At 43.9% G+C, this 18,231-nt stretch overlaps 1 protein-coding gene across 1 annotated transcript; it reads left to right on the forward strand.

The window, feature by feature from the left end:
• Nucleotides 1–11,018: 11,018 nt before the first annotated feature.
• On the forward strand, nt 11,019–13,251 carry LOC143621627 (putative 1-acyl-sn-glycerol-3-phosphate acyltransferase 5). The gene is made up of 3 exons (XM_077092989.1): nt 11,019–11,796; nt 12,638–12,768; nt 12,842–13,251. The coding sequence occupies exons 1-3, from the start codon at nt 11,240–11,242 to the stop codon at nt 13,249–13,251; spliced, it is 1,098 nt and encodes a 365-aa protein (XP_076949104.1). The 5' UTR covers nt 11,019–11,239.
• Nucleotides 13,252–18,231: the final 4,980 nt, after the last annotated feature.

The raw sequence follows: 18,231 nt of genomic DNA on the forward strand, positions 1-18,231 counted from the left end.
TCTCACTATTTGAGGTGTAACTTCGTCTCAACAACGACATTATAAGACAAGTTTTATTTCTTATACTTTTGTCACAAATCTTTCGCAAATATATTTTTTGACCCTTGAACTTTTTTACGAACTTCATCAGATGCCACAAACATTTTACATTCATACTTTTCTGTCCCTCAACTTTATTTACAAACTTTAGTTCATTAGACTGTTACCACAAAAGTTTCACATACATATTTTTTGACCATTCTACTTTGATAATAAAACTGATATCGAGTAACTTCTCGTCCCGTACCCGCTACAACACACAGGTAAAAATACATGTTGATACTAGTATCAGGCCACTGGCCATTTGGTAAATTTTCTGGAACCTGCTATCAAATTTAAAAAATAACAAAGAAAGAAAGAAAATTGGTCTCGTTTTCCTCAATAATAATAATATGTAGAGTCCAAAATTCCAATAACATCATTCTCTGTCTTTGTTGAAGCTTGAAGATTTTGGGTATGAATCACTGTAGCCGTTACCATTTTGAACCCTAAATCACCCACCATCGATCAACACATTATTATTATTATTATAAGGTAATCATCTTTCTTTTCTATATAACGTTACCGATCCTCATTATCTTTCTTTAGATTCATCATCATTTGTGTGTTTCTATTACAATCATTCAAAGTTTTTATTTTTATCACTTTTTGTAGCTTAAGGCACTACATTTATTTATCTATTTAGTTAATCCAGCCTGTATTGAAGTTGCATGCGTGTGGAATTTTTTATATATTATTTATTTATTTGTGTTGTCAGAGATATTTGCTAATTGATTTTGATTAATATATGGAATCTGTAGATGTGTCCATGTTAGTTGTATCATGTATGCACATTTTGGTTTGCAAAATTGACAATGTACCTTTGTTTTTGTGATGAACATCAAGTGTTTGATGAAATTCCTCAATGTGAGTATTAATAAGTACTAGTGAAGAGGTAGGTCCCAGCAGAGCCCAGTTGGACCCGCAAGACTCACCTTAAACAGGGACGTCTGCGCAGAGACCAACTGGATCCGCAGGACCAACCATGCTCAGAGACGTGACGTCCTTACACGCAGTACGCAAGCTGGTCCCGCAGGAAATGCCTCCCAATGGTGAAGGACTCCGCCTGTCCCCGCAGCCTCGGATACAAGCCATTAGGGAAGGCCACCCGCGCAGCATGGCTACACGCACAAGGCACTTAGCTCTCGATCATTCAGTGTCACCTGAAGGAATGAGCCAAGCCGGGAGCAATCCCGCACAGAGGCGGGAGGGGGAATACTCCCGCCCAAATAAGCCAGTCCGTATACTGAAGGATCTTTTACTGTACCTGACGAGGTATGGGCGAAAGATCTGATCAGAGATACGACAGCTCACTGATACAGTATGGCGAGCAGCATGCTCCTGTACTGTATCACTATTAGCCGCTGCCTACTCACCAACTACTGCCATACCACGTGCGTAGCCGTCAGTTGGTGGAACAGGAATAGTATACAGCAGGCCTGGTCACTATCAGCCGCTACCTACCCACCAACTACCAGCAGGGCACGTGCGTAGGCTACTGTTGGTGGAACAGGAACACTGTTGCAGCCGGCCATACCTCTTTGGAAACCTACCTTCGGCTATAAATACCACAAATGGTATGACCATCTCATCTTACCTTGTATGATCATCTTACTACATTATCATCATATTATACCTGATATCTGCTCTAGCAATCTCTTAATATACTTTTATATTTAAAGAGCAATCTAGTCTGATTCTCACGCCGGAGGGTGGTCACAAGGAGGAACCCCCCCCTTCTCAGTGACGAGCTCACGGTGTCTGTTTTGCAGGTTATCAGAAGAACCATCTTCCAAGGGTCTAACCCCTCGTGGGAAACATCTCTCCAACCCCCAGGTTACCAGTAATCTGTCCGGGGTCCGGTTAGTGTTTCTTCATTGGCGCCATCCGTGCATAAAGCTAGAACTTTATTTTTCTCCAGTTTTTTCAAACTTCTACAAAGATGGTTAGAGAGATGCCGGTAACCACAACCCCAGCTACTGCGGGGAATACCGGCAACACAGTTTTTACAAACACTACCCCGGTTACCCAAGCAGGGGCAAGTGAAGTAAATTTTACGAACACTACCCCACTTACCAAAGCTGGGGCAAGTGCAGTAAATGATCGCCTACTGGGATCCACCGATACCCAGTTTGAGAAACGAAGACTCCCCCGCCAGACTCTCGATGAAGTTAAGGCATGGGCGGAGGCACGACAAAAGGAATTCCAGGCTGAGTTGGACGAACGCTTGCGTTCCGTGCAACAGGCCGACGAATTCGAGTACTGGGAGGATGACTCGGAGGAATCCGACTCCGACGCGAACCCTCGCCATAGGGCAAAAGGGAAGCGTAAGGAAACGGAATCCCAACCGAAAAGGCATTTTGGACAAGCCTTCAAACCAAAAAGCACAGGTGGAAGTCCACGAGACTTCTCTAAAACGTTCAGACCAAACGTTGCAAATGCAGGAACGTCCAAATTTGCAAGGGACATTGCTGAGGCAATCGCCCCAAAGAGTGCCAAACAAATGCCCAACATAGGCACATATGACGGTATATCTGATCCAGACGATCATTTGAACAGGTTCATAGCGGGGGCAACCGTCAGCAATTGGACGGAACCCACGTGGTGTTACATGTTCCAAATGACGCTGGTGGGGGCTGCTAGAGCTTGGTTTGATCGTCTACCGGTCAACCACATCTACGACTGGGCAGACTTCCAACAGAAGTTTAGCCAACACTTCAGCCAGCAACGGAAGTATACCGAGGAGCAATGGACAATCCTCAAATGCATACGAGAGGAAGATGAATCTCTGCCAAACTTCATCACTCGCTTCAACTCAAAGAAGCTAAGTTTGGGCAATATCAGCGAAGATCTTGTTCGCGCTGCCTTCATCCAGGGCGCACATGACCCAGAGCTCATCCGCACCCTAACGGGTAAAGATGGCATGCCATCCACATGGGATGGCATCATGACAGCAGCAAAACGCTATGCGGAAACGGAGAAGCAACTGGGTAGAGATCTCCCACAGAGCACAAACCTCTACACTCAGAAGACGAGAGAAGACAACGTCCTCACCGCCAGACTAAATAAAAAGCGAAAGCTAGGCATTTGGCAGTCAAGGGTAAACTTTGACACCTCATCCGGCTTGCAACATCGAGTGGGCGGAAGGGATAATGTACAGCCGCACCGAAACTCCAGATGGACGCCACTCACCAAAAGCGTCACTGAGATATTCGCCACTGAAGAGCTCCCGTGGCCAAAACCTCCGATAATCCGACATCGTCACGATGCTGATCGGAGCAAATACTGTGACTTTCACAAGACAAAGGGCCACAACACTGAAGAATGCATAGATGTAAAAGACATGGTCGAAGCATTTGTCAGAGATGGGACGCTCGCGCACCTCGTGGCGCAATAAAGGCTGAGCAGGCGGATGCGTGTAGAACCCCAGCTGGGGAAAACGAATAAAAATTCCAGCTTCAACATTGAGACTACATGCTGCGTAAAGAACGAGATCCGAACCAGGTGCGTATCGGCTCGATGGCGCTCCCATCCCAACATGGAATGGAGCTCATTTACACAGTTTGCATGTAAATCAATTACAATTTGTAAAGAAAAGGCCAAGAGCCACTTCTAATGGAAATGATTCTCTTTAAGAACATCGAAGCTGATGATTTTACATTTATACTTTTCTGAACACAAATATGCCGGTTTTCACCGCATAATTACGTGAGGACATTGCATGGGAAGGCGGTCCTACCCGCACGAACCCAAAAAACGTGACAAACCTTCACGCAACCGCGCGTCGAACGGTTAAACTATGCAACACTGGTGACGGCATTCACATTACGTGAAGTCGTTGCGTGGGAAGGCGGTCCTACCCGCACGAACCCAATAACGTGGCAAACCTTCACGCAGGTCAGTTGAAGGAAAAGTTCAATTCTCCCATTAAATGAAAGTGCCGGTCTATCCGCATGAATCATGAAAGGAAACTGAACACTAACCTATCGACAACCGCGCGTCGAATGATCAAAAACATAATTCTTAAAAGGATAAGGAAAACCTACACGCAGGTCAGATAAGGGTAAAGTTTTGCCATCCTACTAAGTGCAAGTGACGGTTCTACCCGCACAATCACGAAAGAGGAAGCAAAACTTCACACCTATTATCAACCACGTTCAAAGGTTAACTTATCCTCAAAAGATGAGGAAAACCTACACGCAGGTCAGATAAGGGTAAAGTTTTGCCATCCTACTAAGTGCAAGTGACGGTTCTACCCGCACAATCACGAAAGAGGAAGCAAAACTTCACACCTATTATCAACCACGTTCAAAGGTTAACTTATCCTCAAAAGATGAGGAAAACCTACACGCATGTCAGATAAGGGTAAGGTTTTGCCATCCTACTAAGTGCAAGTGACGGTTCTACCCGCACAATCACGAAAGAGGAAGCAAAACTTCACACCTATTATCAACCACGTTCAAAGGTTAACTTATCCTCAAAAGATGAGGAAAACCTACACGCAGGTCAGATGAAGGTTAAAGTTTTGCCATCCTACTAAGTGCAAGTGACGGTTCTACCCGCACAATCACGAAAGAGGAAGCAAAACTTCACACCTATTATCAACCACGTTCAAAGGTTAACTTATCTTAATGCCTTAAGAAATTTCGAAAAGGAAAACCTACACGCAGGTCAGATGAAGGCTAAAGTTTAGCCATCCTACCAAGTGCAAGTGACGGTTCTACCCGCACAATCACGAAGGAGGAAGCGAAACTTTAACCCATTATCAACCACGTTCAAAGGTTCTTATTCTAAACACTTGGAAAATTGCTAATTTAAACTAAGTATGCAAGTCATAAGTTTATAAAGCAAGGAACCCAAAGAGGGAAATAACAATCTTATACGCAAAAAGATTAATATTTCAAGAATATATTACAAGAATGGCCGGGTAACTACCCGCCTAAAAGAATAAAACTATACAAGTCTATCTTAGCAATGGGAAGGGATCTTCAGGATCAAGCTTCAGGGCCGCTTCCACTTGGACCCGCTCCGTCAGAAGAACGGGGTGGTTCGAGGAACGCTTTGAGGACAGCTAACCCATCATCAGCAGCAGCTACTTCGTCCACCTTCTCCACCACTGGATGCGGGAAGGCGGCGTATTGGTTCAATGCTTGGTCATAAATGGCTTCGGTATCCACATCGAACAAAGGGAAGTTGGAAGGCGGGACGCCTTTCTCAACAAACCCTAGACCAAGCAGGAAGCCGGCCTTTTCCCCATCCTCATGAGAAGCGTTGAGGGCTGCGGTCATAGCATCATCGTAAGAGGTCTCTGAAAAGACCCGACGCACAACCTACAAAGAAAACACAAGTATTAGAACCTTTTCTTACAAAAGAAAAGCGTGAAGATAAAACTAAACATACCTGAGGCAACGCTTCTCGAAGAAGCCATTGGAGGGCAGCTTGAGCTTCTTTATGGGCGCGTTCGGCTTCGCTCTTGTTAAGGTTGGCAAGTAAAACTTCCTTTGCGGCAGCCTCTTCGACGCCCTTAAGCTTCCGCTCGGTGTGGTCAAGCACCCCCCTCTGGTCCAGGATTTCCTGGAGTTTCTTGGCATCTTCCATTGCCAAGGCATCATGAGCGCGTTGGAGAGCCTCTAATTTGGCCTTGAGCTCCTCATTCTCCACACGCAAAGGCTCAGCAACGGCTTCAGCCTTGGCAGCCCTCTCGGTTGCGTTTCGCGCAGTCTCCCTGGCCAGCCGAAGCTGTTCATTCACAGCTTGGGCAGCCTTGGAGCGGGCCTCGAGTCGCGCCTGAACTTCAACCTCGAGGGCCTTGAAGGCCTTCTCCTTGTCGGCGGCAGTTGCCGCCAGCTGTTGGTTCTCCTCCCGAAGAGCACGCGCCTCAGATATGTCCTTGGCGCGAGCTGCTTTCAACTTGTCATTTTCACGACAAAGCAGCTCGACGCGCGGCTGCATCCGGGCCTGGAGAACCCGAAGCTCATTAGTTAGCCTACCCTCCTGGTAGCTAACCATGGCTTCCCCCAACGCACCCGGAGGAGCAGCGTGGCGAGCCCAGTCCACGCACTCCACAGGTGTGCGAAGGGTTGTTCCTCGGCGTATGTTCCATCGCGGAACATACACTTCATTGGAATCCGACACTGCAAAAGAAACAAAGGCAGTAAGGAAAAGATGATAAAAAACAAGAGAAAAGAAAGGAACCCTACGCACCTGTAGGGTCAATGACAGGCCGATAGCCGCCAAACCCATCACCTGAACCTAAAGGAAATCCATCCAACAGGTCAGGCAGACGGGAAGGTGGCAAAGATCGGCGGGAAGCCCTGCGCGTACCTGATGGTCCGGCCATCGGTGCCGGTGGCGCGGGCATGGTGGCAGCCGCCGAGGCCGCCGTTGTGGTCGCCGCCGCGGTCGCCGCCTCGTAGGCAGCAGCAGTAACCGCCGGCTCTGTGAAGGATGCTGTAAAAATCGCACTCACAGCCGGCGGTGACGTCATCTCAGCTGGAACAGTCTGCTCAGAGGGAGCAACTGAACCAGCGGTAGCAGGCGCAGGCACCTGGGTCGACGCCTCAGGTAGGCTGACCAAGCCTACCGTCATTGGCGGAAGGGTACTCCTCTGCGCTTCACCCCGGAATGCGTCAACATCCACGCCTGCACAAAGAAGAAAGTGTTAAGATAAATTTATGAAGTAATAAATCTACAAAGACAAACTATGATTGTACTTACGGGTTTTCTTGACCCTGAACGTACGGACGGGCGGGGAGGAACCCGATGGAGCCGGCCTCTTGGTACCGGTCACCGTCGTCTTCGTTGGTTCTCCAGAGGTAACGATCGTAGCCTCCGGAGCAGTGGTCTTCTCACCACCAGGCTCCCCCGCCACCTCTTCACTATCTGACTCCGAGTCAGATAGAACAACTGGATCAGCTGTGGAGGCCTTCTCCTTCCCCTTCACGCCGGCAGCAGCCTTCTTCTTCCGTACAAGGGGAGGACCATCTGCGGATTCCTCAGAAGAAGATAGGATGTAAGGATTTCCAGCAACGGGTACAGCATTGAGGGGTTCAGGATAGAATATCTCCTTACCTGGCCGCCGGTGGCTCAGGATCTCTTGGCCCGGCGGATAGACCTCCACAAACCTATCCGCCGTTTGCTCCAGGATGGGCAACTCATTGTCGTCCAGAGCACGAGTGCCCACCCGCACGGGACTGTCAGCTTCCCGCGGGAACAGGAGCGACTCCAAATTATTCCCCTCTGAATGAAAAAGAAACAGTTAGAAAATTAACTAATATCAGCAAGAAAGACAAGACATACCATAAGGAATAGAGTTCAAACCGTATTCAAGAAGGATGGGAAACCGGGAAGCATCCTTCCATACCCGGCTCATCCCCAGCAGCACCATCCCGGACTCCGCAAACCGGTAAACCGGAGATTGGACCCGGGATATCTTCGCGAACCATTCCGCCTCCTGGTAGCTGGAAGCGTGAAGGCTCGGAAGCGCTTGACCCTTCTTGAACTTCATAGCAATGGGGATGGCGCGGGCAGAGATGTAGAAGAACTCCCGCTTCCACGATCGGAGACTGCGCTCGGTCACGCAGATCTTCAAACCCTTGATACGGGTTCAGGGTGTACCACCCCTGGACGCACCTCCAAGTATAGAAGGTCATCAGGCGGTCCACGTAGGGCTCAATACCCAGAATCCGACACACCCACTCGAAGTGCCGGACCTTGGCAATCGCCATCGGATGCACCTCGGTCAGGTGCACCCCGTGCCTCTCCAGGACACGGTACACAAACTTTGTCAATGGGAACCTAAGGTTCCCATAAACAAAGAATGCAGCATATACCCCGATCTTGCCACTGGGGGCATCGTACACAGTCTGGTGGGATTCAGGAAACTCAGGCTCGAGAGACTCGAGCATGAACTTCCTGACGATGTACTGGTACTGATCGACAGGTAGAGCACACTGGCATTCGCCAGCAGTACTCCTATCGTCGGCTACAGCTTCAGCATCATGAGAAGACATTTTTGCAGAAAGAAGAGTGATTTCGGGAAAATGCTTGCCTGAAAAAGGGGAGTATTTGCCGGAAATCACTAAGAAGAAGAAGAGAGGTGAAAGTGTGGATTACAAAGAGGCCTCTCCCCCTTTATATACTAATCGCAATTAATGCGGTGAGTTTAATGCGGAGGAGAGAGAAATCGACGATGCAATGAAACTATGACACGTGGCAAAAAGCAAGCTGGCAACAACTGTAGAAAGGACGTTTGCCAGTAATTTCGCGGCCACGCGCCCGAAAAATCGCGCCCACGCGCCTGAAAAAGCGACTGGAATGACCATGTTCTGTCACGTCACCATAACTTCCTGCACGTCCTGACACAGTCAGAAGAAACCGTCGCACGACGTTTCAGAGGTTTGGACTTATCTTTTCACCAACTCCTCGAATTTCAAAATTCAAAATTCGAAAATATTAAAAAGTAAGCGGGAAAATACCCCTTACCCCTCGGCAAGCAAGTAACCGTAAGACGGATGCGGGTACAGTGTTAAGGCAAAACCCTTCACATACCTAGCACCCGCAGGGAATTGAAGCCAAATAAACCTTGGCAAGCAAGTAACCGTAAGACGGATGCGGGTACAGTGTTAAGGCAAAACCCTTCACATACCTAGCACCCGCAGGGAATTGAAGCCAAATAAACCTTGGCAAACAAGTAACCGTAAGACGGCTGCGGGTACAGTGTTAAGGCAAAACCCTACACATACCTAGCACCCGCAGGGAATTGAAGCCAAGAAAACCTTGGTGAACAAGTAACCGTAAGACGGATGCGGGTACAGTGTTAAGGCAAAACCCTTCACATACCTAGCACCCGCAGGGAATTGAAGCCAAGTACCTCGGCAACCAAGTAACTATAAGACGGGTGCGGGTACAGTGTAAAGGCAAAACCCTTCACATACCTAGCACCCGCAGGGAATTGACGCCAGGAATACCTTGGAAGTAAAGTAACCGTAAGACGAGCGCAGGTACAGTGTTAAGGCAAAACCCTTCACATACCTAGCGCTCCGCTGGGAATTGAAACCAAGAAGGATCTTCTGGGCAATGCTTGCGGAAACGGAAATAACATCCCCGCATAGCGGGAACGTCGAGAACTACGTTGTTTGAAGCTCCAGGATGGAATTGGTGGTCTTAACATAATTGATCACTATGTTCAAAACTACCAAAACCTCATGGAAAATACATACAACTGGGACTCAATGCTCCTGACTTGCGAGGAGGTTACAGACCTACCCGCATCATACCCAAAGACCAAGCAGGAAACTCGGGCATTTCTGCAAGTGACAAGGACTTCCGCGGAAAGAATCCCCATGGAAAACCTTACAAAACCCTTTTCAAAACCCTTTGCTCAAGTCCAAAAGTTCACCTCACTTTATTAAACACTCATGAGAAGAACATTGGACTGGGGGGACTTGAAGAGGTAGGTCCCAGCAGAGCCCAGTTGGACCCGCAAGACTCACCTTAAACAGGGACGTCTGCGCAGAGACCAACTGGATCCGCAGGACCAACCATGCTCAGAGACGTGACGTCCTTACACGCAGTACGCAAGCTGGTCCCGCAGGAAATGCCTCCCAATGGTGAAGGACTCCGCCTGTCCCCGCAGCCTCGGATACAAGCCATTAGGGAAGGCCACCCGCGCAGCATGGCTACACGCACAAGGCACTTAGCTCTCGATCATTCAGTGTCACCTGAAGGAATGAGCCAAGCCGGGAGCAATCCCGCACAGAGGCGGGAGGGGGAATACTCCCGCCCAAATAAGCCAGTCCGTATACTGAAGGATCTTTTACTGTACCTGACGAGGTATGGGCGAAAGATCTGATCAGAGATACGACAGCTCACTGATACAGTATGGCGAGCAGCATGCTCCTGTACTGTATCACTATTAGCCGCTGCCTACTCACCAACTACTGCCATACCATGTGCGTAGCCGTCAGTTGGTGGAACAGGAATAGTATACAGCAGGCCTGGTCACTATCAGCCGCTACCTACCCACCAACTACCAGCAGGGCACGTGCGTAGGCTACTGTTGGTGGAACAGGAACACTGTTGCAGCCGGCCATACCTCTTTGGAAACCTACCTTCGGCTATAAATACCACAAATGGTATGACCATCTCATCTTACCTTGTATGATCATCTTACTACATTATCATCATATTATACCTGATAACTGCTCTAGCAATCTCTTAATATACTTTTATATTTAAAGAGCAATCTAGTCTGATTCTCACGCCGGAGGGTGGTCACAAGGAGGAACCCCCCCCCTTCTCAGTGACGAGCTCACGGTGTCTGTTTTGCAGGTTATCAGAAGAACCATCTTCCAAGGGTCTAACCCCTCGTGGGTAACATCTCTCCAACCCCCAGGTTACCAGTAATCTGTCCGGGGTCCGGTTAGTGTTTCTTCAACTAGTTAGAAACAGGACTAATGCACTACACAATGAGCATTGAGCAGTTGCAGGTACAAAGTATGGTTATTTAGTACTCTAATAACATAGATTAAATCTAAACCGCGAAAGGTAAGAGCCGCTAGTTTAGTTATTTAAGCAATACAACTGTCAAGTACAGAACAGAAGGTAAAAAAATAACAAAATTAATATCTAGTTAACAGTCGGTTCTATTTAACAACAATGACACTGAATCTTGATGAAGCTCTGCTAACATTTACTAATTAATTTGCTAACAGAAGTTAAAGGTTTAAAATTTGAAGGTGTTCTTTATGCAAAAGTGTTCTCTAATTTCTGTACTTGTTGGCAATTTATTATATTCATTTTCATCATGCATGTTCTATTATTTCCTTAAAAAGAAACATATGGTTAGTTGGAAAATAAACGATACGGTGACGTTTTATTCATGAAGTTTGCATGCGTTATGTTGCTAACAGCTCATGAAGGTGCTAACTTAAGGCCCTGTAATGGAAAAAAACACTTTCAAAGCCTCAAATCTGTTAGAAAACTGTCCAGATGTTTAGTGGCTTATATTTTCTATTTAACCACTCGTACTTGATCGTGAAACTATGTGATATGCTTGTACAACTTGCATGTAATAACATTTGCAAGTCTTTTTATGGCAGAAACAGATTACAATACTGTATGGTGAATCAAATACTTTTCTGGTCATTGTGAAGAGAAGATGGAAGTTAACAGTAACAAACCAGAAACCCGTGTTCTAACTCCATTTAGATTATTAAGAGGCGTGGTTTGTTTATTAGTATTGCTTTCTACAGCATTCGTGATATTAGTCTACTGTGGTTTTATCACAGCAGTTATTGTAAGGCTTTTTAGTATTCATTACAGCAGAAAAGCAACTGTGTTTTTCTTTGGCAGTTGGTTGGCTTTGTGGCCTCTTTTATTTGAGAAAATAAACAAAACAAAAGTAATATTTTCTGGAGAAACCGTTCCCGCAGATGACAGAGTACTGATTATTGCAAATCACAGAACCGAGGTTGACTGGATGTACTTATGGGATCTTGGTATTCGTAAGGGGCGTTTAGGGTATATTAAATATGTTCTTAAAAGTAGTTTAATGAAGCTGCCCGTGTTTGGTTGGGCTTTTCAGATTTTGGAGTTTATTTCAGTTGAAAGGAAATGGGAAGTTGATGAGTCACCTATGCGGCATATGCTTTCGACTTTTAAGAACCGTCATGATCCTCTCTGGCTTGCTATTTTTCCCGAGGGCACCGACTTCACGTAATGTTTATGTTATACTTTATCCTACTTGTTATATATATATTTTTAATAATAAACGAACGAACAGGAATAAAGTTTTCTGTTCATTTATTTTCGTGAACGTTTGTTTACATTTGTTCATTTAAATTCACTCGTTTGTGCTCATTTATGCTTGCTAGTTTACGTTTGTTTAAGTTCGTTATGTTCATTTGAAATTTTTAGGCCCATTACAGGTTACTGGTTTTAACACCTTTTTGGGCCCAAGACATTGTTGCTCGCATCTTTAATTACCTTAGTTATGTTTTGCTCATCTATGTTAAGTTATGTTTTTTCGTTTACTTTTGTGAACCGCTCGTTTATACTGTTAACGAATGAACACAAATGAATAACGAACATTCTCATTTTCTTAATGAACAATTGTTTAATAGTTAATGTTCAATTGCTTGTTCGGTTAAAGTCAAACAAACAAACACAAACTTGCCCCGTTCATGTTTGTTAGGTTCGTTTACAAGTCTATGAGCGGGTTGCCGGGTTAGGTAATGGGTCAAACTGGGTCATTTGGTACGACTTGAGTTGGGTTGATTGAAGCACTTTTTGTCCCGATTATAAATTTTTCTATAAGCATTTAGTGTGTCAAGCATGATTAGGAAAGTTATATTATCATTTTAATTGTAATAATTTTCTGAATGTTATTATTTGTGTGGTTTATGCCTAAATTACCCTTTAGGCGACTCTTGACTCGTTTGACCCATTAGAGAAAAAAAAACATAAACTGAATTGACCCATTTATAAATAAATGAAGTATATGAATAAAGTTTGTATTTTTTCCACGTATCTATTTAATATTTTTATCGCGATGCAGTGAACAAAAGTGTGTCCGTAGCCAAAAGTTTGCTTCTGAACACGGGCTACCAGTGTTACGTAATGTCCTGCTTCCAAAAGCAAAAGGTTTTACTGCATGCTTGGAGGAACTAAGAGGGTGTTTGGATGCAGGTTATCCTTGTCAGCAACTTGAAATTTTGAGTCTTTTTTGACAATTATTTATTATTTTTATGATCTATTGCAGTTTATGATATAACGATAGGGTACAAATATCGTTGCCCGACTTTCTTAGATAATGCATGCGGGGTGGCCCCATCCGAAGTTCATATTCATATTCGACGTGTTGTTGTGACCGATATCCCATCTTCTGAAGAATTAGTCAGTTCGTGGTTAAACGACACATTTACCAAAAAGGATAAATTACTCTCTGATTTTAACTCGAGTGGTTGTTTTCCTCATCAAGGAGCAGAAGGAGATTTTCCTATAATACCTTGTCTGGTCAACCCGGTCTGGGTGGTTTTGTTGACTTCTGTGTGTATATTCTGGACCATTTTCTCATCGTTATGGTTTAAAGCATACCTAGCGCTGGTGTGTTGTTATCTAGCGTCGGCTTCCTATTTTAATATTCGCCCGTCGCCTGTTTTCGCCTTGTAGAACCTTCCTTTTTTTTATGTATTAAGTCGAAAGTTTGTTCGACGGGTATCTGAGTTGATAATAATATGGGCATCTTCTTCATGATGAATGCCATCTCTGTATATTTTGGTTAGTGAATGTAGCAGAGTGATAATGATGTTTTCACAATCATTATTATTACATGCTTGTGGCAAAACTGCAAACACATATGGTTGGTGGAAGTGACTACATCGTTGAATGCAGCAGTAAAAGAAAATGTACATGTCGAAACTGATATCATCATCATCGTACTCAGTATATTTCACCAATAGCAAAGCTATGGTAGGGTCTGAGGAGAGTAAGATGTAGATAGCCTTACCTCTACTCCATAGGAATAGAGAGGCTGCTTCCGGTGAGACCCCCGGCTCAATAGTGGTTTTGCATCAAGCCTTGGACATAAGGCACTTAACACTCAACCATCAGGACCCAACCGAATAGTGCATGTACCCTTGTCTTTTGGCTATCAACGCCACCACATGATGTCTGATTAACCTTCTGCCATTTTTAACGCTATTGTCACGCAATTAGTAAAATAATGTCAAAATTAGTGCAATTTTACTTTTGCCCGCCCAAGGGCCCACACATATATACATTATATGCATGCACCCAAACAGGGCGATATGTCGAAACCGATAAATGCAAAGAATTTCATGTCCGCATGCCATCATAGTTTGTCGTCTTAAAGGTGAAATGAAAACCTCACTTCATTGTGCATGGTCATGTACTTCGTAATATACTTTTTGTTACCTTGCTCATCCGAAGGATCTTTTAAGTTGTCCTCCGACGCAAGAAAATGTGTAGTAAAAAACTAGTTAAGGGACGTGCGATACTTATGAATTTATATTGCTTTATCCCTAACCTGATTATATGTGAATTAGTTGGTCAGTACATGTAGCAAAACTTTTTGTAAATGTGTTAAACTTCATCACTAATAAGTAACAATCACTATAAAAAATCTTAAGGTATGTTGTTTCGTTTTATGTCCTACAATACTATGCTGCAGATAAGATAAAAATGACATTATTTACGAGATCATGTTGTTGAATAACAACCACTAATTTCGGATCTGTGCCGACCACACATTTAGTCTTTGCAACTTGTAAATGAGACAAAGAAAAAAACTACGACCAAAAACCATGTCCTCCTTTTACGTACTATCATGTCACGAGAACTTATGAAACTCTTATTTTATAAGAAAAAACTTTTACTTTTTGTTTGTTATATTAAAAAGTAACATAAAAATACTCTTGAGATTTGTTTTAGTGAAATATAAAATTTAAGATGAGTATATATAATGATCCAAAGCAAACTCGTGATGAATAAGGCCAAGAATGTATCACAGCTAACCTATCATAAAGGCTCACGAGATCACCCAATAACTTCTACTATATATAATACTAGCTTTTGAACCCGTGTATTACACGGGTTTTATCAAATGATAGAGATAAATAAAATATGTTATTTCAGTTGTGATTCTCAAAATACTTGTGAATTAATTTAATGTAGACTTAATGGAAAAAACAAACAGAGCTAACGAAAAGTATTAAAATAGCATGATTTTGAAAACACCATGTGTTGATTTGCAAGAAATTTATAAAAAGGTACTAAAGTTATGTAGTTGGTCAAGCTTTAGATATGAAAATGACACTTGATTCAATAATGAATATAATCCACACTATGTTATAACCCATTTGCCAAAATGGGTCAAAGTTATAACCCATTTGACAAAATGGTTTTGACCTATGACCCATGAATAGCTAGAATGAATGAGATAAGAGATTAGGAATTAGGTGAAATGTGGGCTTGATACGTAAGTTTTAACATTTTCTTTTATTAGAATTGTAAGATGCTTATGCTTATTATACCCTACTTTCCAAAAATACATGATATAATTATATATATTTTAAATAAATCCGTATTCATGTTTTTTCGATACAATCAAATTGGATTTTAGTAATCTTAGATTTTAGTAGTTGGTCGATAATAATCTTAACTGAGAATATTCTTACCACCGGTGTGTACTTTCAAACTATTTTTTTCTAATGGACCTCCTTTAAAAATACTTATCCCCGTTAACTTTCCAAATTTTGTCTATTCTAGCTCATTTAAGTTTTAGTTTAGGTTTGAGCTTACATAAGATTGATCTGGTTTAAACTTGTAAGTTGTAACAAACGAATCTCAAATAAATTGAGATGAATCTAGTTGTTTAGTAATGTAGTGGGCAGCCAAATATAAATCTCCCAAAGTTTTTCACTTAATCCGTTACATTCACTTGAAAATTCTTTATATATGCTCATGAAGACTCCTATTGTTTTCTGCCTTTTGTTACTTGGATTCAAAATAATATATATGCTCATGAACGACCAATCTGCTTATGTAATATCATGTGGTTTTGACTAACAAACAAAGCGAACTTGGACTATTTTTGACATCACGGATAGTCGATTACCTTGGGCTCTATTTGGATACATTTTGCCTTACATTTTATTCAACATTTATAAAGGCCAAACAACTCCAAACCGGAACCAAACCATTAATAATGGTCCGGTTTGATTCGGATTTAATTTCTAATGATTCGGTTTAACCTAAAAATCGTCAAAACCGAAACCAAACCATTAATAATGGTCCGGCTTGATTCGGTTTTAATTTCTTACGATTCGGTTTGACCTAAAAATCGTCAAAACCATACCATACCGTGAACACCCCTAATAATAATAATAATAGCTTTTTTCTTTTCTATTTTTTAATGTGTTTAATTCTTTTAGCATTGTAGGAATCTCGAGTTATCCATACACAGTTATAGGAATAAGCGAATGATACCTGGTATCGGTATCAAAACGAGTTTTTGGGTATCGGTCTTGGTATCAAGTTTTAAAGAAAATCAAGATCGGTATTAATACTTGTATTTATCGAAATTTTGCCTACGATATGGATTTTGAAGAGGTATGTACCCGCCTCAACACCGAGCGAGGCGGGTCAACCCACAAGATATGGACAAGAGGCTTGAAATCAAGACATTACGAAGGCACAAAGCCAAAACCTATGCGCATGGCGCATATCACATATGCTCACGCATATCACATATGCTCATGCATCACATGCTCAGGCATCATATGCCCAGGCACCACACATGCTCAGGCATCATATGCCCAGGCACCACAGATGCCCAGGCATCACATATGCTCACGCATCACATATGCTCACGCATCACATATCCTCACGCATATCACATATGCGCGTGGCGCATCAGCGCGCGGCGCATATCACATGCTCGTGCATATCACATCTGCGCATGAAACATCTGCGCGTGAGAATAAAGAGAAGACCTCGCGCATCCTCAGGATTGGCGCATATCACACATGCACATAATCAACCTCGTCCTTATCCAAATCAGGATTAGGGCAACCTTGATTGTGCACGTCAGACAACCTTCCAGAAGGTATCTTTTTAGGGAATAAGAATATGCTGATGTTGACAGCTGCCAATGAAAGGTGGACAACTCAGCATAAACCATGTGCTACCACGTGATTATAACCAATGAAAAAGCACCAGGTGTCCCCAAGGACACGTGGCGCAAAGCAATTGGAGGAGGCCAGCAAGGCCCTGATTAGGTCTAAGCCCAATCAGTGAAAACCCTAGCACTATAAATACAGCATCAACTCCACAAGGAAAGATCATGCAATATCATCAGATAACACACTGAAACAGACAATAACAGAGTATTCAGCTATTAAGCAATACACTCTAAATTCCTTACTCTCACATATTATTATCTTCTCCCACAAATACTTATTCTCACACCGGAGGGTTACCCCAAAGAGGACCCCTCTGTCCCTTTCTGAGGGGTAAGTTTACGGTGCTGTTCATTTTGTAGGTGGAAGAACCCAGATCCAAGAGAAACCATCGGTGAAATAGCATAATCACACCCGAGGAAAGTAGATCGTCTACCAGTGAGTCGATCCACGCTTCTTCATTGGCGCCATCCACTGTTACAACGGCAACAAGATCTCATCAGATCTCTATAAAAAACCAATTTTCACCATGGTTTCTGGCGTTCGTAATGTTGATCAAGTTCTGGAGGATATTGAACGTGAGGATGTTAATGGGGGACAGCAGTTTCTGAGGGTGCCGCGTGATTCTACGCGCACCACCAGTAACCGTCCCTTCATCACAACTCCTCATGACCAGACTGAAACTCCTCCAGACGATCTTACGTTACAAAATCTTGCCGGCACGAAACAAAAAGGACCAATGGGTCCAGAAGATGAAACTAGTGACCCCAAAGAATGGCTCATAAACGAGCAACGACGTCTAATGGACAAGTACAATGAGATGGTCAAACACAAAAAGACAGCCGACTTAACACAAAGGCTAGCGTTTGACAAGCAAAACGTCCATGGAACAAAGAGGGCGCGCGCGCCGGAAGAGGGTCATTCTGTTCACACTGCACACACTGAGTTTAGTGATGAAGAAGTGCACAGCATGAGGAAAACGCGAGATACTCATGCAGGAGGCTCACAGCTCCGCGCGCACCTGAACATGGCGCCTGGAGCCAGAGCCGATCTGTATCTGCACGCGCCATACAGCCCACCAGTAAGAGGGCAAGTGGACGTAACCACACCATACAGGCCAGCCATCTTGGTGAAACATTCAAAGTTCACTGAGCGCATCGCGAAGGCCCCCATTCAGCACAAAACCAAGATGCCAAGTGGTTTGGGCAAATATGACGGCACAACAGATCCAGACGATTTCTTACAAGGGTTTTACAACACAGGAAACCTAGAAAGCTGGACGATGCCAACATGGTGTCACATGTTTGCTCGCTGCCTCACGGGCGCGGCGCGTGTCTGGTTCGAGAGCTTGCCGACTGGGCAAATCGATGGGTTCGAGGAGCTATTGGAAAAGTTCCAAGCCCACTTCGTACAGCAGCGCAGACACACGCGCGACCCTGATGACATCATG

Source organism: Bidens hawaiensis, unplaced genomic scaffold (genome assembly GCF_021521415.1).
Source record: "Bidens hawaiensis isolate Kalapana, Puna unplaced genomic scaffold, B.hawaiensis_p1.1 tig00002922_1, whole genome shotgun sequence".
Taxonomy (NCBI): Eukaryota; Viridiplantae; Streptophyta; class Magnoliopsida; order Asterales; family Asteraceae; genus Bidens; species Bidens hawaiensis.